Source organism: Scylla paramamosain, chromosome 27, assembly GCF_035594125.1.
Source record: "Scylla paramamosain isolate STU-SP2022 chromosome 27, ASM3559412v1, whole genome shotgun sequence".
Taxonomy (NCBI): Eukaryota; Metazoa; Arthropoda; class Malacostraca; order Decapoda; family Portunidae; genus Scylla; species Scylla paramamosain.
In genome coordinates this window covers 9,081,266-9,102,500 of record NC_087177.1, presented here as the reverse complement: position 1 = coordinate 9,102,500, position 21,235 = coordinate 9,081,266, and the positions used below count along the sequence as shown (strand labels likewise).

The 21,235-nt window shown below is 40.7% G+C and overlaps 2 protein-coding genes across 42 annotated transcripts in view; one reads left to right on the top strand and one right to left on the bottom strand.

Moving 5' to 3' along the window:
- The window catches only part of LOC135114141 (uncharacterized), a 109,962-nt gene that overhangs the window by 28,800 nt on the left and 59,927 nt on the right, over positions 1 to 21,235 (bottom strand). For 13 of the 37 annotated variants that reach the window (XR_010275229.1, XR_010275242.1, XR_010275245.1 and 10 more), the window contains 2 exons: positions 8,279 to 8,372; positions 3,286 to 3,401 (listed from right to left, as the gene is read on the bottom strand). Coding sequence is in view for 1 of the 37 variants with exons in the window: in XM_064029877.1 (XP_063885947.1) it covers positions 8,323 to 8,372 (50 nt within the window). In the remaining 36 variants the exon portion in view is untranslated. Of the gene's footprint in view, positions 1 to 3,285; positions 3,402 to 7,765; positions 8,373 to 21,235 lie in introns of those variants that run through there. The other 24 variants (XR_010275237.1, XR_010275261.1, XR_010275254.1 and 21 more) reach the window with 4 other exon arrangements.
- Positions 1 to 21,235, top strand: part of LOC135114140 (endothelin-converting enzyme homolog) — a 55,096-nt gene that overhangs the window by 17,493 nt on the left and 16,368 nt on the right. For 4 of the 5 annotated variants that reach the window (XM_064029868.1, XM_064029869.1, XM_064029871.1 and 1 more), the window contains exons 2-3: positions 14,994 to 15,101; positions 19,172 to 19,316. In XM_064029868.1, coding sequence (XP_063885938.1) covers positions 14,994 to 15,101; positions 19,172 to 19,316 — 253 coding nt within the window. Of the gene's footprint in view, positions 1 to 12,004; positions 12,132 to 14,993; positions 15,102 to 19,171; positions 19,317 to 21,235 lie in introns of those variants that run through there. The other variant, XM_064029873.1, reaches the window with a different exon arrangement.

The following is a 21,235-nucleotide window of genomic DNA, read 5'->3' as shown; positions in this document are numbered from 1 at the left end:
TCTCTCTCTCCATACACACACACACACACACACACACGTTCACTGTTAATCTCCAGATGGGACCCTCCCGTTTGGAGGATAAACAAACAGGAAGTTCATGCACGTTCTTTTCCTGAAGCCAAAAATAACCCACACACTTAAGCCCGTTTCGCGGCAGCCCATCGACGCCTCCCTAGTAAACAGACCGTATTGGGAACAGCCACGCTCCCTACTCTTGCTTGTGTGTGTGTGTGTGTGTGTGTGTGTGTGTGTGTGTGTGTGTGTGTGTGTGTGTGTGTGTTTGGACAGAAGGTATTTATGCACTATGTTTTGTATTTTGCTATTTTGTATTGTATATTTTATCACGTTTTTTTTTTTTATATATCACTTTGGTATTCCTGTGTGTGTGTGTGTGTGTGTGTGTGTGTGTGTGTGTGTGTGTGTGTGTGTGTGTGTGTGTGTGTGTGTGTGTGTGTGTGTGTGTGTGTGTGTGTGTGTGTGTGTGTGTGTGTGTTGTGTGCTACGGAATGCTTGCAGTATTCTCTGTCTCGAGGAAACTTTGCACCGATCAATACTTTTTACCTCTTCAAGCGTTAATACTTTCGTTCATATATATATATATATATATATATATATATATATATATATATATATATATATATATATATATATATATATATATATATATATATATATATATATATATATATATATATATATATATATATATATATATATATATATATATATATTTTTTTTTTTTTTTTTCCCAGTACTGTGGCAGAAAATTTAGGATTTGTATGGATAGGGATTAAAAATTGTAGTTTTAGTGGATTATCTCTCTCTCTCTCTCTCTCTCTCTCTCTCTCTGAATCGCAAAGCTATCGTTATCAAAGGAAGAAGGGAAAATATGAGAAGATAAGAATGAAAGAGGGTAGAAATGCAGGAAAGAGTAAGAAAATAGAAGGAATAAATGAGGGAGGAAGAACATGAGAAAAGATATCAAGTTGAACACAGAAGCAGAAACACAACAGAAGTACTAAATGCGATCAGTCCCGAATTTTAACGTAAGAAAAGTTTAATGAATTGACAGGTGAGGATCGAGATAATGACCCACTCTCTCCTAATTACGAGTATTTGACGGGAATAACGCAGATTGGTCGCTAATTACATGACCTTTTATTGTTGCCTGGCTTAGCGTGTGAAGAAAATATTTTGGTGTAGTGACAACTTTGGTATCATGTGATGTACGCTTTTTATTGCTACTAACTGTTGGAGGAGAAAGATCCTTACATACGTTCAATTTCATTATTATTATTATTATTATTATTATTATTAGTAGTAGTAGTAGTAGTAGTAGTAGTAGTAGTGGTAGTAGTAGTAGTAGCAACAGCAGCAGCAGTAGTAGTAGTAGTAGTAGTAGTAATCACACATGATAATTTTAAAACATAAGCACACACACACACACACACACACACACACACACACACACACACACAACAGAAGGGGGTCCACTATCGGAGCCATTAAAACGTCATTCACACCCTTTCAGACCACAACCCTCATCGCGAGCATAATATATCCTATCTCGCATCAAACAATGGCGCTTCAGAAGTTCAGCGGGCGGTCGCTGCGGTCACTGTCAGGGAACCAGCCATTAAAGACGAGAGAGAAAAAAAAAGGAAAAGTTTTAACTCAACTCTAATTTGAAATGTAAACAAATTTATGGACACGGTATTACACAGCAGGGAATGGTGGACATATAATTTTCAATCTTGTTTGTTTGTTAGCCCAGATGGTATCGAGCCATTATTTATTATTTAGACTATAAGTCCGAAGTTTAAATAAACTCTGAAATTTAAACACCTAATTCACGGACACGGTATTACACTTAAGTATGGTTCCAATTGTCTTTATATTACTACTACAACAACTACTACTACTTAGGACAGTAATTAATGTATATATATTTTGTGTTACAGCTCGCACAATTAAGCTAAGGATTGGTGTAGGTTATTTATTTTACACACATGTGATAACTGGTTAACTTATACGTTTAATTCATTCTTTACGTATTACACTTGCCGTACAGTTAATTATTTCGGCGCCTCTTTTCCCTGTGTGGACCCTGAGAGTACCATTACAATGATATGTTGAGCGTTTCATATTGCTTCACTTTTGTTTGAGGCTGGTAGTATTGCTGGAGTAAGAAAGTTCCCTAGTGACGTATTGTGTGTTTCATATTGCTTCACTTTTGTTTGAGGCTGGTAGTATTGCTGGAGTAAGAAAGTTCCCTAGTGACGTATTGTGTGTTTCATATTGCTTCACTTTTGTTCGACCCTTGTACTGGCGTAACTGTAAAAAAAATATCTACTTCTTTATAACATTTAACGTACTTAAAGGCCCATTATTTTATATTTCGAGGCGAAGCTAAAGTTGCTCCTGTCGTGCGACTGTCTATTCAAAAGCTAACACCACGACGTTATAATTATTTATTTATTTACTTATTTTTCTGTTCTACGTCCGGTTTCTCTAATTTAGGGCGGCAGGACGGTGCCTCATAACGAAGGACTTTGGTTTTTGGCATCTGGGAACCGTTCCCCGAGAAGGTGCCCTTCCTACCCTCAGATCGCAGCCAGGATTCGAACCCATGTGCCAGAGGACCCCCTTAGTTTCCAAAAGCGCGGGGCGATCCCACCTCCCTGACGCTACAATAAAAGTACACAAAGGACTGCAATAAACTTCTTAGGGAAAGTCTTCATTCTGGCCGAGAAACGATTCAACTGATTTATAAGGCAGATCCGGCCATCAATGTGGATCCGGGATATTCTCAAACTGCTCCAGGCTTCCTGTCAGGATTTTCACTCACTGTCAGGGTCTGGGGAAGTATGCACTCTGTGAGGATCTAGTTTTCTTCTGAATGACTTCACAATCTTGGCTAGCATCGACAATCTTATGAGATGTTCAAACTTGCAGTCTTTTGTATTTGCCTTTTAATTATCATACGAGTACAATAACCTAATAGAAAACAGAGAAGACGATCAGAGAGAAGGTTTATAAATGCACTGAAGGAAAACATGCAGGTATAGCAGAAGATGCAGGAGAATAAAGTAAGGTGAGCCACTGTGGCGACCTCTAACAGAAGGAGCCGAAAGTACGTCGAAGACTACTACTACTACTACTACTACTATTACACTAATAATACTGCTGTTTTTGCCATTACTGCTGCTGCTGCCAATGATGCCGCTACTGTCATTACTGCTACTACAACTACTACTTAGGACAGTAATTAATGTATTTACGTACACTTACAAGGAGACAGGGAGTGTCCTTGTGTCCTTCCCAAGTGGCGTGTGAAGGAAGGCATGGCTGTGGCTGCCTGACTCACCACTCTCCAGCTCCTCCCGCTATACGACCACAGGCTAGAAAAATACGAGGAAAAATTAAGTTATTTAAGTATGCAGGTTTTTGGAGGTCATCTTTTTACAGTGTGCAGCAAAATAATCTCCTCTTATCTAGTTGTTCGAAGGCAGTGGAGGAAAGGCAAAGTTCCTCCATAAACCATGATTTTGTAGCTCGCTAAGTACTCTGTGTGGGTGGTATGCTCTTGTTAGGCCTCGTCATTCAGCAGTTAAGATTTCTTTGTATTAGTGAACTAGTGAGATAAGTAGCATGATATGAGGCATTTTCACTTATTTGGTTGCTTTATCTATTTATTTACCGATTTAGCTATTTTTATGTGCAATTTAGTTCGATCAAAGGCACAAAAATTAGAGAGAAAAGAAAGTTCCTCAGTTTGCTACATCCAAAATCATAAATATAGAAGGAAAATAGAAAAAAAGTTGCCAGTTGAGTTTCGGTAATGTCTTTTACTACTGCAAATGTATTTTTACAGCTGGCTATTGAAAGACGTAATATCAGTCACTGGCCTCCCTCCGTCACCTACTGAAGGGTGGAATGTGGTTGTTATAAAAAAAAAAAGAAAAAAAAAAGAAAGGAGGGTGAAAACATAGCTGATCTCTTCACGCCAGCTATTGCCAGACCGCCCTGCGTTATCACGGCCATTGTCCTGTCACGCTGAACCAGGTCTCCTACGTCGAGGGGCAGCTAACTCCTTACATGACCTGGGGATTGGACCCTCCACACTTTGTTAAGCACGTGCCACCCTGTCAGACTAGCCACAGCCACACTCACTGGTTAAGGAGTGTTCTCAGGAGTGTAGTATGTAGATTTCACAGTATGAATGCCGCATTCAGTCACCCGGGAAGTATGCACTACTGTCGATGTGGTGCATTCGCTTGTTATAATTGTAAGAGTTATGAAAATAAGAGTATAAGAAAATAAAGGCAGCTGCAAGGAGTCACTAGGCCTACACGTTGCAATCCCTGTATGAGACAAAGGTATTTATTTCCACCGATCATCTCCATCCATAAATTTGTCGAGTTCATTCACCAGTATCAGACGAGTGGCCCTGTGATGAGATACAACACCGTCAGGTATTCCCAAAGGTTTTCGCGTCTTATCTCGGCAACTTACAACTAGTTCTATAGACTGAGAGTTGCTGGAGGGTTTTCAAGGTCGTTTTTCGTACTCTTTTTGATAGTTTGACATGAATTTTGGATCGTCAACATAAAAAAAAAGTCAGAACCCAAATGTTTCTGAGGCATTTAAAAATATTAGTTTTGTTGAGAAAGCAAATAGTGAGAGTTTAACATGGATTCTGCATCGTCAGTGAGAGGGAGAGAGAAAAAAAAAAAAAATGAGAACCCAAATATTTCTGTGGCCTTTGAAAATAATCCTGATAAGAAGCGTATAATTAAGATTACAAGACATTACCGCGCCACATTTCTCACGTCCCGTCCCGTTGCTACCTTGAAATGATATACTACAGAGAGTAATAATGACATACTATACCTGGGAAACATACAGACGTGCTCTTTAATCGGAAAAGGCACCCGACACTTCACAACTCACTGGCCAGCTGTGGATAGTGTAGTTTATGGAGCACGTGGAAAAGGAATGTACTTTGATGCGGCATTAATTTTTGACATTACACATTGGGAACAATCTATCCGCTTGAAGCACAGCCAGCCAGCGTTACGTACGTCACGGCCGCAGCTCAGCAGACACTTGTTGTGAATGTTAGAGCAGCCAGCGTGTCGGCTTTTCCAATAATACAGACGATGGTACACAACATACATCGCACACGCAATCAAGCATACAAACATGAACACACATAGGCACAGATATACATGCACATGTAAATAGAAAAGTAATATAAAATAATAAAAAAAATAAAGTGAAATAAATAAATTAATTAAATAAAATAATAAAATAAATAAACAAATATAATTCAAAATGAAAGTAAAAATACCAAATGAATAAATAAACATATATACAAAAAATAAATATGAATAAAATACATAAATAAAAAGCTCATGAAAATCGACTATCACTCATTTTCTTTCATTATTTTCACATCATGTAAGATCTTAATTTGTCTAGTACATTTCTCCATTATCCCCCTGATGTTCTTCAATATCTCTATGACATTTTACTCATCCTAACATACTCGAACAAAGCAATTTATCGTCACTGTAGAATTCATAAAACGTCACACTATCTCCTTTTTATCGTATGCACGTAAAAACATAAGGGCAAGAAGCCAGCAGGTCTACACATGGCAGTCTCTGTATAAAATATATCTCCTTATAGCCACATATTGTCCGTCTATAATTTGATCTGATCTTTTAAAGCTCCCCACTGACTCGGCATTAGGTAGCAATCTGATTACTGGGTCTAAGCGTATTCAATTCATCTGTCACCCTAAATGGATAACAATCTCTTCTCATCTCCTTTCTATACCTAAATGTATTAAGTCAGGTTACCGTCACTGTGCAGTTCATAGTCATCTCAAACACCACATTGTACTGATATGACTTGTCTAAACCACGTATTCGCAATAGATTACACCTTTACAAAGCACGAATAAGCGAGTGAGTGAAAAGCATCAAACTACTTAAGTGTCCGACATTATCTATAAACGAAAAATGAACATCAGCTGAGAAGATAAGCTCTGAAACTTTTTGGCACGAGTGAGTGAAGCTGACGAGAGTTCAGTACCGGACAAAATCTATAAACAACGAGTGAACGTCAACAAAGAAGATCCGTGAGACTTTTTGGCGCAAGTGAATGAAATAAGCGGAAGTTAAGCGCCGGACATAATCTATAAACAAGTGACCATCAAACTGAGAAGATAAGCTGTGGAACTTCTTTTTTCTACCTTCTTGATGTAGATAAAGAAACACCAGAATCGTTTTCACCTTCACGTCACGCAGAGTTAGAGCTCCGCCTGCCCTTGTCTATTTGGTTTCCTCGCAGTGAACGCCAGAATATCAACTTTAATTATCCCCCTAACCTTTCCTTGACCCTCCGTACATTAGGTCTCACTTTACCTTCTCCCACTTTATGCGCCAGTGCTCCTGAATGGCTGCCCTGACGGACTTGACGGACTGCTAACAAATCTCAAGGTTACGTACTCATCCACACATTAGTCAAATTTGGTACACTCGTGGTTAGGAAGAGTAAGTTTCTGGACTCACTTTCCTTGCGTTTTTTTTTTTTCCCTCAGGCTCAAATCCTCTGATATGCTGAGAATCTAGCACTAGCCAGGTTTCATAAGATGGTCAGCAAGTCAGAGGATTTAAGATGGAGGGAATATACATAACACATGGAAGAAGGTAAACTTAGTGTCGGTGTTTTATTTCCGAATGCACTGATGACACAACTCTTGTTTCATTTTAATTTCATTTACGCGTGATTTGTTTTAGATTTAAGGATGCAATTATTTTTTTATATTATTATTCGTTTCATGCTGAAGCATTCCTTTTTTTCCCATTTGGTATTTCTTCCATTTTTTTTCGGTAACTGATTTTTGTTATTTGTTTTTCCTTGATATTTTGTATCTTGCATTTTCTTTGGTATTTATTCAAATTTTAGATTTATTTTCGTGCAGCATTACTAAAAAATATCCCGATTTTCACTTATGACTGTTTAGGTGTTTAACCAATTACCTGTTTCAAAGTACCTTTGGTTCTCATGAGATTCTTTTTCCAATGGTGATCGAAAATTCTAGTTAATCTATCACTGATACAATATCAGAACAACAAAAACACCCATGAAACCCAAAACTCCTAACCCGTCACCAGTGGAGCACCTGCACCTAAAACAACTTTCGTTCGATCTTGAATTTCTAAATTGGAAAGCATTATTACAAAACTGTTCAATCTCACCCAGCTTGTTTCACTCCTGGAGTCTCCCTTTTCCTTTACGTATGTTAGCCATGAACAGTAAAAGTAACATGTCAGCTTGTAAATTATTAGTTTGTGGATCTACCCCCACCCCACCCCTCTCTCTCTCTCTCTCTCTCTCTCTCTCTCTCTCTCTCTCTCTCTCTCTCTCTTTTCCTTCTCACTAACGAGCGCATTCAACACGTGGCCCAGAAAAGAAGACAAGTAGGTCGGTTCACCTCCCACACACATCCGTAACCCTTTTTTTAATTATTTGCTCTTCTCTCGTGTAGCGTGCCTTGTGTCCTTGATCGAACTCGTCACCGGCAGAGTCAGGCGCTGTGTTTTTATCGGCGAGCGGCAGAGGTGATTGCCAGGTTCATTACGTTTTTGTCTGCAGCACGGATGGAAGCGAGGCAGGAGGTGAGAACATGCGTGTAGACGTATTCCTAATAACGCCAGACAGAGGCATCGTCAGGGAAAATGAAGGCACAAGGTACAGAAGAACATTTATATGACTTTTGAGGACTTGCCTGACGTTTGATTCTCTATGGAAGTCACAAAACGAAAGAGAATATAAGTAGTTTGTCCTAGAGCGTACAAGACCACTGCATATGAAAGGTGAAGATATTGGATACACTTAAAATTAGGTCAAGATTAATATCCACTAGATGATATGGACAGCGTAGTTATGGAAAAAAAGGGTAGAAATAAACATGAAACTTACAATAACTCTTTGAACTTACTGCACTGAACATTAGAGTTTGTTACTAGAATCCTCAATGCAAAACAGGTATTCGGTTCTTACATCACTTGGTTATAGCACAAGTAAAGAAAAACGAGAAAGGAGACACATAATTGAGTCTAATTCAGTACCAATGTGTACTCGAATTATTGAGTGTTTGGTGCTATAACAAAGAAGTCACATGGGGTTTACTGTGTACTCGTAATCACCCGCCAGGAGGAGAGACGAGGCGAAGAGAAAGACTGGAGCCACAGAAGATCAGTACCTGAGTAGAGATTATACGGATCGCTGCGACTCGAACCCCTTGACTTAGTTGAGATGGACGCCATAAGAGGATACGTGGAGGCTCCTCTTTGGGTCTGTAATAGAATGGATGTCTGAGAAGGTCTGATGTGGTGGGGCAAGACGGTGACTAAGGGGCTATTAGGACTGATTGCCGAACATTAGTGGTAGTGGTAGTGGTGGTAGTAGTGGTGGTGGTGGTGGTGGCAAAGGTGAGGTCATGTTACGAATGATGGTGATAATGGTGATGATGATGAGGAGTGGGCTTAGTGGAGAGAGAGTGTGAGACACTACCGGAACGTGTGGAGCTAATATTTGTGAGGCTGACAAGTGGAGGAAGTGAGTCTTGGGTTTCCATCTTGCTCTCAGGGAAAGTTTTGTGTTTATGAAGTGGTTTATCTCTTTATGAAGTGGTTTATCTCATGTCCGTGTCTTACGAGAGAGAGAGAGAGAGAGAGAGAGAGAGAGAGAGAGAGAGAGAGAGAGAGAGAGAGAGAGAGAGAGAGAGAGAGAGAGAGAGAGAGAGAGAGAGAGAGAGAGAGAGAGAGAGAGAGAGAGAGAGAGAGAGACTACAAGAGTTAACACTTAAAACCTGCAATCCTGATACCTATTACCTTGTGTCCTAAAGGTTGTGCTGCAGTAATAGTAATAAAAAAAGGAAACAGTCACGCATGAACAGCCCAAACTTTTCTGTGCCGCTTGGAAACAAAGAAAAATACGGACACACACTTTCTGTAACACGCCGTTGTTAGATTAACTTATTCAATACGACAAATATTTTTTTCCAAAATCATTAAGACCATTTTCTTTATTTATTTTACGTGCTAGGGAGACAGAACATGGAGAAAATAAAACATAATAAAATAAACATAAATTAAATAAGTAAATGAAATAAATAAAGGAGAATAAAATAAACAAAGAAATAATAATGACAATAATAATACGCTATGTGAATTCTAGGATATCCTAATGAAAAGGTTAAGGCCCACTAGTTTTTCTCTCTTTTTGTACTGTAGATGATTTTAAATATTGTACACAGCGCTTTAAGTCATGAAAATAGTTCGATATTATATTGTACTGTTTTGTAGGTACTTACAAAGATTATGTGCAATACTTTGTGTGTAAGAGTTGGATCTCCCAGTGAAAGAGTTAAGGACCAACTTGTTTTCTCTTTCTAGTGCATTAGGTGCTTGCAAGGACTGTGTGCAGCGCTTTGAGTCATCAGAGTAGCTAAATACTGCATTGTATTCCATTGTAGGTGCTTATAAAGACTGTATATAGCGCTCTAGTTATGTGAATTGTTGAATATCGCAGTAGAATCCCAGCAAAATAACAAAAACCCACTGGTTCTGTTGGGGTGGATCGCTCGTCACATAACTCACCGGTGGACACAGTCAGCGGAGTTGTTATTACTCACACACGTATGTAAATGTGCGTCATAAAACTATGTACTCGTAATGCCACGTGATACAATACCATTACCTTCCGCAATACGTGTGTACTGCCCCGTGGCAATACTCGTGCAACGCTGCCCGCTACTCCCTAGGATTGCCACACGGAAAATAAAGGGATGCAGGAATAAATGTCAGAGAGAGAGAGAGAGAGAGAGAGAGAGAGAGAGAGAGAGAGAGAGAGAGAGAGAGAGAGAGAGAGAGAGAGAGAGAGAGAGAGAGAGAGAGAGAGAGAGAGAGAGAGAGAGAGAGAGAGAGAGAGAGAGAGAGAGAGAGAGAGACTGGGGTAAAATATAGTACTGGAAATGGTATGTAAAAAATGATGTTATGTAATAGTTTTAATTAATTTGTTATATTAGTTTATATGTTAAGGTAGATTATTTTTCGCTATTTTTATTTTCATTATTAATATTTTTTCTTTATTTATTTATTATTGATTTTTTTTTTTTTACACAACGGATTCCCAAGATGTGACATTTATCCTCATTGAAATCCATGCACATTTTTTTTTTTTCCTGTTTTATACCTTTTTATGAGCCCTTTTTTTTCGGTCATATTCCCCTATATTCAGCACAACCTAACACAAACACACACACACCATACATCCCCATACATCCCCGGTTATTGCAAGGGCTGGAACACATTTTCGCCTCCGATAATGCAATAAAACACGTCACAGGGAGAGGGCGGTGAATTAAAATGCCAGATGCTGCAGATGGAACTGTCGATGCGCCTCAAGGTTTACAAGTCAATGCTTTCTTCCTCTTTTCCTCCAATAATGCTTCATCTTCACTGTTATCCCTTTCCACCAGGGCCGACGAGGGTAAAAGTATGAATGGTGTATGTATGAGTGTATGGTGCTTTGTCTGTATGAACTGTCTCGTGTGCGATTGCCTGCTTGGTATATAGAGATGGAATTCTTTACCCGAAGGCTGCAAGTTAGATTAGGAAGTACATCTTTTTCCTTCTACTCAAAGTCTGCAAAGAAATGTCGCACCGAGTTTTTGAATGAATACCTATCACCGCAAGGACTGTCACCACCACCGCCACTACCACTATCAGCACACATCTGAAAGCTACAGGTTATATTAGCAAGTACACACTTCTCTTTTCCACTCACAGTCTAAAAAGAAAAAAAAAATTACACCAATTGAATACCTCCACCACCACCACTTCATTACCACTGCCGCTCTCTAGCAGCAAAAATAAATTACATAGACTGGTTTCCGTGTTTTCAATTTTAGGATAAGAAAGGAAGAAAGTAAGACGTGAATTTTGCTTAGAAAAGGAAGGAATGTTTTTCTTGGCCAAGCAAACGAATAACAAACACCGCCGCCTCCGTTAAGAATAAGAATAAGAAGATAAAAATAACAACAACAACAGCAACAACAACAACAATCTTACTTCAAGCCCATTTGTACGAGCTACACATGAGCACAAGCAGTACGAAGAGGATGGAAAAAGACAATGGGAGTGGAATGAGGAGATAAATATTTCAAGTCACATGTATAAAAACCTTAAATATTCCCCCCTTTTTTTTTTGTGGCATTTGATCCCATTCATCATTATCAACCTACTACTCCTTTTCCTTCTCCTTTTATCAGATATATTTCCTGCCAGACCGCCAGACTGAAAAATCAGTAATGATATACAGACTTTCCCGGGTCGATATATACTTGTAAATGTCGATAAATCATACCAGCACACCTGTACCACTGTTAATACCTTCATCACGCCAAGAGGTTTTTGTGGCTCGCAGCAGCAGCAGCAGTAGTAGTAGTAGTAAAGTAGAAGTAGTAAAGTAGTAGTAGTAGTAGTAGTAGTAGTAGTAGTAGTAGTAGTAGTACAACAACAACAACAACAACAACAGCAGCAGCAACAGCAAAAGCAATAACAACAACAACAATAATAATTCGAGTATCGTTCGCAATGAAAGACTCGAGCGAAAGATAAAATCAATTGACTCGTTTATTTCCTTGAATCTTCATTTTTTTCATTTAACTTCGTTTCACAGATGCAACTAACCCAAAGAGAGAGAGCGAGAGAGAGAGAGAGAGAGAGAGAGAGAGAGAGAGAGAGAGAGAGAGAGAGAGAGAGAGAGAGAGAGAGAGAGAGAGAGAGCGTGTGTTAGAAGCCCCTGATGACGTCCATGACAGAATGTGGCAAGGGGATGACACAACCAATGCGCGTCATCACAACCCGGGTAAAAATACAGAGTAATACTAGAGGAGTGAGGGACGAGGAGAGGGAGGGCGACGAGGGGACGAGGAGAGGGAGGCGACGAGGGGACGAGGAGAGAGGCGACGAGGCGACGAGGGGACGAGGGCCGAGGAAGGATTGGCAAAGGATTGAAAAACAGAAGGGGAATTACCATTGATCGTGAATGTACGTATCAATAGCACGACGGTTTGTTTTGCGTTCTGTTTCGCTACTACTACTACTACTACTACTACTACTACTACTACTGCTGGTACTGCTGCTGCTGCTACTACTAGAATTACTACTCATACTGCTACTACTACTACTACTACTACTACCACTACTACTACTACCACTACTATTACTACTACTACTACTACTACTCGTTTACTACTAATACTACTGCTATTACTAGTGAGAAACCCATATGTGTGTGTGTGTGTGTGTGTGTGTGTGTGTGTGTGTGTGTGTTTAATGGCCATAGGAAACTATAGCTTCAAATCGAATGAAATTTAGCTAGAGGATTAGGATTTGAGCTCAAATGGCTCAAAATATACACTACTGCATTTTCTCCCTTTTTCGGAGGCAAAGTTTCGTATTGAAGACCGAAAATTTCTGTCACAATTTGACGGGGGACAGTGGCGGTTTAACAAAAATCATTACATCAGGTTATAATGACATCAGCTGCTCCTCTCCTTGTCGGTCTTAACTGTGCAGACTCATCATCGTTAGTCTCCTCCTCGCGCTGCACGCCTTAATTCCAATCATTCCACACCTCAAGTTCCGGGAATGATAACCCTTAATGGGAGAGGCTTCTGGGCTCACTGTCCCGCCTCTCTACGTAACGTAACGGCGTGCCGTAGTCAATCATGAACGTAGGCGTGGGGCTGGTAGCGTCACCCTTCTTGTGGGGTCGGCATATGGAGGAGGGTGGCCAGTTCCTTCCTCTGCTGCCTTTACGTCCCCAGTCATAGCTGATCGGCGCCCATTTTAACCCTTACACTCCTTCGGTCTTCCTCTGTTAACACTGACAGCACTGTAAAAAATGTAGTTATACATACAAACAAGAAAAGAGAGCGTAGAGGGTTATTTCTGTCTTTCTAGGCTACAGAACAATTTAAGAAGCTGTTGTACATAATTGTCTAATAAGTTGATGGATATAGAAAATTACTTGTCTAGTAGTGCAAGGTTTAAAACTGGGTGAACCTAGGAGCGGGCATCGTTCCAGAAAATTCCCAGTGGTAACCTGCTTCTCTAGCTGACCCTAACAGGACTTTGCCTGCACCCACACCTAATGCGTGGAGTCTAATGAAGGTGATGTCGTGTCCTTATTGCCAGCCTGGTTATTGTGCGACTCTCCTCTCCCTTCCACTGAAGGCCTGCCAGCAAGAGACAGTTGTAAGAAAGGAGAGTAAATGAAGAATTGTAATTTTATATCGCTTGCTATACCGCGAGGCTCATTCGTGCGGATCTTGCTCTAGGAGGATTCTGCCCGACTTCGTATTAACTAAATATTGCATCGGGAAACCAAGTTGCTGTTCTTCTCCTCCTTTTTACAACTCGTTTTTTTTTTCCTTTTAATATTTTTGCCTTTATTTAAAGAAAGTATAGTACTAGATACTGAAGACACACATTGTCCATATGAGCCTTTTCAGTCTTCCTGTGGTCAATATATTTAAGACGGCAAACAGCGCTGGTATCAGAACAGATAACATTGGTTCATCTAAGAAAAGAACACCGCAGCTGACACTCAGTACTCGTAAACGGCACTAGAACACACACACACACACACACACACACACACACAGTACCACGCGCAGCTAGCGTTGTCACGGTAACCGGCACTATTACTACTACTTCTACCACCACCGCCCGACTTCACCCCTACCCTCCCAGCTCGTCGCCGGATGCTCCCATACTGCTTCCCAGCCTGAGACTTGGGATCGTGTTTCGAAACGCTCTGGACTCTCATAAGGACCATTTCCAAAGGTCACAGAGATGATTAGTCGAGTTCTCATGGATATTCTCCCCATTACTGGTGCAGAATCCTTGTTAAACTACCACTATCACCATGAAAACAGCCTTGAAAACTCTCACTGTTTTCCACTACAGCCTGTTAAAAGTAATTGAGATAAGACGCCGAAACATTTGAGAATACCAAGGAAGCTTAAGACTTGGAGAATACTATCCTGGCATTATAACAGCTTGTCCACAGGAAGTCCTTGGTCCCTCTTGCTCTTGGTCCTCCGCTTCGTCATCCTCCTGTGCCATTATTAGCGCCATTTCCCGTAATAAACAAGGCTGGTGCAGGCAAGGGGAGGGGTCCACACTCACGATAATTATGTTTAATGGGAAAAAGCATGTCTTGCAGTTGATATGTAGGTCACATATTCCATTTCTCCACTCAGCTCCACTCCTTTCCATTGTAGCTGTTACTTCACACGATTTCTATCCCTCTTTTCATTCTTTTCCTCCTTCCTCTTCCTTCTTCTTTTCTACTTCTCTTCCTACTTCTTTTCCTTTCCCTCCTCTTCCTTCTTTCTCTTCTTCCTCCTTGTTCTTCTATTTCTTCCTTCTTATTTCGCCCAATCTTCCTCCGCAGCCCGTCGTTATTTACATAGCAGTTATTACATGCTGTTGTTTCTGCTGCTATATACTGTCCCGTAAATATATACTGTCAGAGCACTTTACTGACTTTCGGACCAGCGTGAGTGACTGCTGCTTGTAATTCTTAGTGCGTATAGGAGTAAACGATAGGAAGGTACTGATACGAGATAAAAAGTTGGTTTAAGTCTTTCGCAAATGTGATAAATTACTCTGCTGTAAGCGTGGAGTATAAATCTCAAGTCTTTCACTACTGTTGTCTCTTCTCGTATGTGATAAAATACTACTATTAGTATTACCGTGTTTCCTTTTACTTGAGATAAAAAAAAAAGTCTGGTGTATGAATTTTAAGTCTTTCACTACGTACTGGGGTTTCTCGTAAAACACTCTGGGGTAAGTGTAGGGTATAATTTTGCTCATGTGTCTTTTCTCCCTCTGTGGCAGATGACGCGGTACAAACAGCAGACAGACATGGATGACGACAGCAGCTCCATCGGGTCAGCGCGCACCGAGGAGCTTCCGACAGGAACTACCACAATTCGCTACCACATGGTCAGTATAGGCTCGACTTTATTATACCTTGGTCTGTACCGCCGCGCTATCGTACCCTCCTTAAAGTGTGTGTGTGTGTGTGTGTGTGTGTGTGTGTGTGTGTGTGTGTGTGTGTGTGTGTGTGTGTCATTTTGGTACACTTCTTACACTTATTACATGATCAGTACCGCAACATTTATAGATACATTATCTGCATTTACTGCATAATTTTTACCGCAACACCCAGCTTCACTCCTTAATCCTTACAAATACCACATGAATTGTACCGATACACTGAACTACACTCCTTGACATTACATTTACGCTTTTCTTTTATCCTGGTAAGAAACACCGTATTATTTCATTCCTATATTGGGATTGGCACCTTCAGTGGGCATTTTTTTTTCCGACTTTTTGTTCCCCTTGGCCAGAACCTCTTATATAAATATAAGTAATGTATATCATTACGTCGCGAGGAAGAAAATAAAATCTAAAGAATCATCACTAGGAATCTGTATATGTGGTAGTTAGTTTGAATATTATAGATAGCGGTGGACAGTACTAACATTTACCTTATCACATATATACATCACACAGAGGCCAGGGTGAACTTAACGTACACAGACCAAGGTGTACTGAAACTCTTACACAGGCATGTGAGTGGTGGATGTGGATGTTCAGCTTTATTCAGCGTCGGTATTATGCCTTTGACAGTATTTTAAGTAGAGCGGGGACACCTGCGTCACTCGGCTCTTCCACTTCCAGGGAGGGAAAACATGACAGCATTGGAAGCAACATTTTTCAGGCCACGGGAGAACATGTGTGATGGACGAATGTGATAAGGACGTGTGTTTGAAATAAAGGTGAAAATGTTATTCGTTTAAAAACTACCTCCCCACTTTTCTATGGCTGTTTGAACGATGCACACTGTCAGCCACAGGCACATCATGCTATTCGGTGTGATGTTTATCCTTATATATAAGACAAAATACGTACATGAGAACATTAAGAACATAAGGGAAGCCACCAGAAGCCAGTAGGTCGACACGTGGCAATCCCTGTATAAAACATACGAAATATTCTGTGAGAGCTCCCTCCTTCCTACTAAACTGGAATTGATTCCTGAATCTATTCCAGTCATCTACCACTGAACTGAGAATCAGTTCCTTTATGTTTCCATTTTACATATAACTATCAAGCTTGAACGCATTATTTCCTATCATGTCCTGATTATACACATCGGCAAAATATTTTATACTGCCTTTGACTTGAAGTATTTGAAGAGAGAGGTTTCAAGACACTTACCCTCAAATTTTGATGGACCTTTTGACTACACTCTTTGGGACTGGCACCTTCAGTGAGCATTTTTTTTTTTATTGCCTTCTTTTGCTCTAGGCCAGAGTCCTCTTAGAAAAAAAAAATAAATAATAAATAAATAAATAAATAAAAAGGTGTCTCAGTTTCCATCTGGGATTGTGATGTGCTTTTACTAAGCGAATAATGAGTGACACTAAGCATTGCCTCGACTGTTTTTGTGGCTGACCTAAACAAGGAACCTGAGATAAATTCAAGGTTTTATACTGAGACAACAAAATTATCAATATTTAGCCTAGCCGTTTGGAAATTCCTGAGTCTTATCATGAATTATAACTCGAAATATTCCCATTTGAAATTATTCATACTGATGGTGCCATGTCAGAAGCAGCCTTGCAGTGAGGCGATGAACTTTTACTAGGTAATGGTGTTTGACCAATAATAGCTGCGTCACTGGTGCGTTGCCAATCACATATCACCAACTCACCATAATTTAAGGCACGATGTTGTTGTCATGAGAACCTGCTTTGGTTATCGTAATGCATAACCTCCCCGTGTGTTTTCCTTCATGCTACCATCACACTTTCAGGAATCAACACGATAAAAAAAAAAATAAATAAATAAGTAGGTAGGTAAAAAAAAATATATATAAATCTGCAGCTTTAGAGGAAAACCTTCAAATCATTACGTAGAAAAAAACACTGACACACACGCACACACACCCTTAGTCACTCTAGCAGTTCCATTGTCTGATGCACGCGTGGCACAGCACAACTCCACCCAAATCGCCTCGTCAAGGATCACCAAAACAAACCTTCATTTTTCTTTTTTTTTTTTCTTTCTTTTTTTTTTTTTTTTTGGAGCCTTATTTGCCAGTGGGCTTTTTTTTTTTTTCCAATAGGTCTTTTTTTTCATCAGGCCTTTCTTAGTGGGATTTTATTTCTCCGTTTTTGTTCCCCTTGACCAGAAGCTCTCTTACATAAATAAGAGGTAAAAAATGGAAACCCAGCTGATTCCCGTGGTCATGGCGAATTATCATCTCACTGTCAACAAGCTGCAGCAACTGAACCACACTCGCCTCTCCCTCCCTTACAAGCTTCTGTGTGCTCGCCTTTAGTGGCTTGAGTCATGGGCATTGCAAGGTGAAGCCTGAGCTCGTGACATACGTAGGTCTGTACTCTTAAGCATCTGGGTGTCCCATCTCTAAAACTTGCAACAGCCTCTCTGGTGGAAGCTACTGGGTTTTCAAGGAAGGCGTTCATGATTCCACTGGTCGTTATCATTTCTGTAGCCTTTGGAAATAGTGTTACTGGATTTTCAAAGGTGTTTTCACTATTCTACTTTTTTCTTATGTAAGAGGCACTGTCTTATTGCAGGGAAATGTTATAAAAAAAGCTCACTGGAGGTAGTCATCCAAAATGTAACATGTCTTGAAACAGTTCAATGATATTTTAACAAAGATTATGCATCGCTCATTAGAAAACTCGCCAAATCATCTTTGTGGCCTTTATAAATAGTTACACTGTGTTTTCACGGCTATTTCTATGATTATAACGATAGTCCAACAAGGATTATGCATCGTCAATGAGGAAAATACCCTTGAAAACAAACGTGAGTAATCATCTTTACGGCCCTTAAAAATTATGATAATTCCAAAAGTTGTTAAGAATACGAGCCAAAGAGAGAGCGTCAGTCTCTCTCTCTCTCTCTCTCTCTTTATATGCGTGTAGGCGTCGCAGTGAAGTTAACTTATCTTAATTTCTTTTAACTTCAACAGATGGAGGGTTTTTAGTGTTTGCGTACATGTCGTTTTAATTTTTAGAGAGAGAGAGAGAGAGAGAGAGAGAGAGAGAGAGAGAGAGAGAGAGAGAGAGAGAGAGAGAGAGAGAGAGAGAGAGAGAGAGGGCAACGTAGGGATCTGTGCGCATAAACCTCTTTTTGGATAACTGAGACAGGTTAGACAAGGAAGCTAATCTTTTTATCTTCCTTTTCCAAATTCAACTGCTCTTTCTCTCTCTCTCTCTCTCTCTCTCTCTCTCTCTCTCTCTCTCTCTCTCTCTCTCTCTCTCTCTCTCTCTCTCTCTCTCTCTCTCTCTCTCTCTCTCTCTTGCAAAAAACAGTTTCAAATCTAATGAAAATCTAGACTGGAATATATCTTTTTTTCATCGATCACACACGGAGCTAATACTGCGTTGTGTGCCTTCACCTTGAGAATGACATGGATTAATATCTGGCGTGATCCGTAGCTATCCCAGCCTACTGATCAGTCACGTTCTGCATCCCGTGAGTGGAGGACGCGTCACACCACTGTTCCACACACACACACACACACACACACACACACATGAAGGAAAAAATCTATTACTAGGACAAAAAGACGTTGAGTATTGGAGAGAACACAAGAGAAGTTGAGATGTTTCACTGACACACAATAAAAAAAATAGTTTTCCGATTAAAAATGTAGATACGTGAAAAGGAGAGAGAGAGAGAGAGAGAGAGAGAGAGAGAGAGAGAGAGAGAGAGAGAGAGAGAGAGAGAGAGAGAGAGAGAGAGAGAGAGAGAACCATATTTAGAAACGCTTCTCTTTCACCATGACTATTTTCAAAGGCCAGAGATGATTAGCCGGTTTTTAAGTGTTTCTCTAGTTAGTAATCTTGTTAATCTGTCATTACAGCCATAAAACACCCTTAAAATCCCCGCCTAACTTGAACTAGAGCCTTTTGAAAGTTGTGGAGGTGCAGCGCAGAAGTATTTATCAATATTGTCTTGTCCCTTAGGGTTCGCACTGGTGGCGGTCTCGTACTGGCCTAGAGAAGTGCCTCTTGGTGGGGTGGCTCGTGCTGCTGCTGCTGCTGCTGGCACTCATGGCCATGCTACACTTCAAAACCAGACCCATGCCCATCCTGCTCCCAAGCTCCACAGGTTCGTTCGCTACTCGTCGGTCATGAAGTTTTGTTACGAATCCTGTCTGTATGCTTGCCCGCCCTCCGTCTGTCTATCAATCTTTTCCTGTCTATATTTTTTCCCTGCTTACCCTCTGTCTATATCTCTTGACTCTGCACTCTTCCCTGTATGCCCTCTAACTGTCTGCCTGTCGTTCCCGTCCCTGTCTGTCTATCTCTTCTTCCCTTGCTACCCATCTATCTATCTGTCTGTCTTTACTGTGCCGGTTTGTCTCCTAGCCTATCTTTTGTCTACTCCTCTCTCGCTTGCACTTGTCTGTTTGCTTGCTTGCTGTCCTTCTCTCATGTCCCTGTCTGCGTTCCCTGTCTGTCTGCTTGCTTGTTCTGTCTGCCTTCCCTACCTATTATGTCTATCTCTCGTCATTCCTCCCTACCTACTCTCTGTTTGTCTATCTTTTTCTATCCCTGGCTACCTTCTTTCCTTTCTCTGCCTGCCTCCCTTCCTGTCTGTCTGCACCCAGGCATCCATCACTTGCAGACTTGGCTGAGGGATGACACCATAAAAGACTATGTGAGACTCATTTTGAGGAATAATGCTTGTATACTTGCGTGCTTTTGACCCTCAGTTCGCAGTTTCTACAGGATTATCGGCAACAATGTCTTAGTATCCACACAAATGCTCATAGGCGGCAGAGGTGAACGTCCAGATTCGTTTGCGACCCTTGGAGTACTGCCGGCCGTCGTCCTGTCCAGCAGATCGATGTCTCTCCCGACTAACATGCAGCAGGAGAAGGGCGAGGCTCCTTGGTGCAGAAAGTGTCCCTCGTATCTAAGGAAGCAGTAGTTCTTTGAGGCCATCATTGAGAATTGGTTTATATTATGATCTCAGGTGTTCCAGGGAGCCATTGCATCACTGTCAAGGGTCTTGTTTTTGAGTGGATCGCCTGCAGTAACTCGTATCATAAACCGCCTCTCTGCAGGGTGCGGTCTCTATGTGCGTACCTCCTGCTCTCAAGGAAGGCCGTCACTGGTGATGGTGGGCGCTCCCAGATTCACACAACGACAGCCACTCCCTGGGTGTTGTAAGCGTAACCACGTTGGGATTCAATTTTCCATGGACAATGAGTTACCGAAGCTCCCAGTTTTCATTTCGTTTTCGCGACTCGCACTACCGCAGCCTGCGTTTTACAAGGCAAGGCAGCCTCCTTGGTGCGTTGGTTATCATGGGATCGTGTGTTGTTTTCCTCGCGAAGCATAGTGAAGATGGACGCTTGCAAAGTTATCAAGGAACCTTGTATTGTTCTCCTCACGAAGCATGGTGAAGATGGATGTTTGCAAAGTCAATAAAGATCACTCGCTAATCTTATTTATAGTAGCGTCATCTGTGCTCCCAGTAGCGCATCCTTTCAATCCGCGGACTCGTTATTTATGTTAATAAATAGTTAAGAAAATGCGCCACATAATTACAGATATCCAGCGCACTGCCTACTCCTACATTGCAACTGATCCTTACTGATGGTGGTCATGAACGGGTAATTTGTTTACTGCACGCCATGTTTCCAAGGACACTGTTGTTCCCTATGGAGTTTCCCTCCATTAGAAGACACCGTATTTCCGCGAGAGCATAACCATTACCAGGAGGATCGTCCATTCAAGAGGAACACAGCATGAAGGGTCATCTATCTTGAGGCCGTCGCTTATTCTCAAGGGCGCTCATTTTACAGATGTGCTTCTATATTAGAAGACAACTAAATGATAAAACTTAACCGCACCAGTATTGGCAGTTGCATAATAAATTTTCCTTTCTCTTTAAAAGTTGAAATTTATTATAACTGATGAGGAAGTATGAAGGTAATTCTTCCCTAGGATGGAAGTTAAAATTTAGCCACAAATGTGACATACACACAAAATATATAAATTAATAAATAAATGAATGAA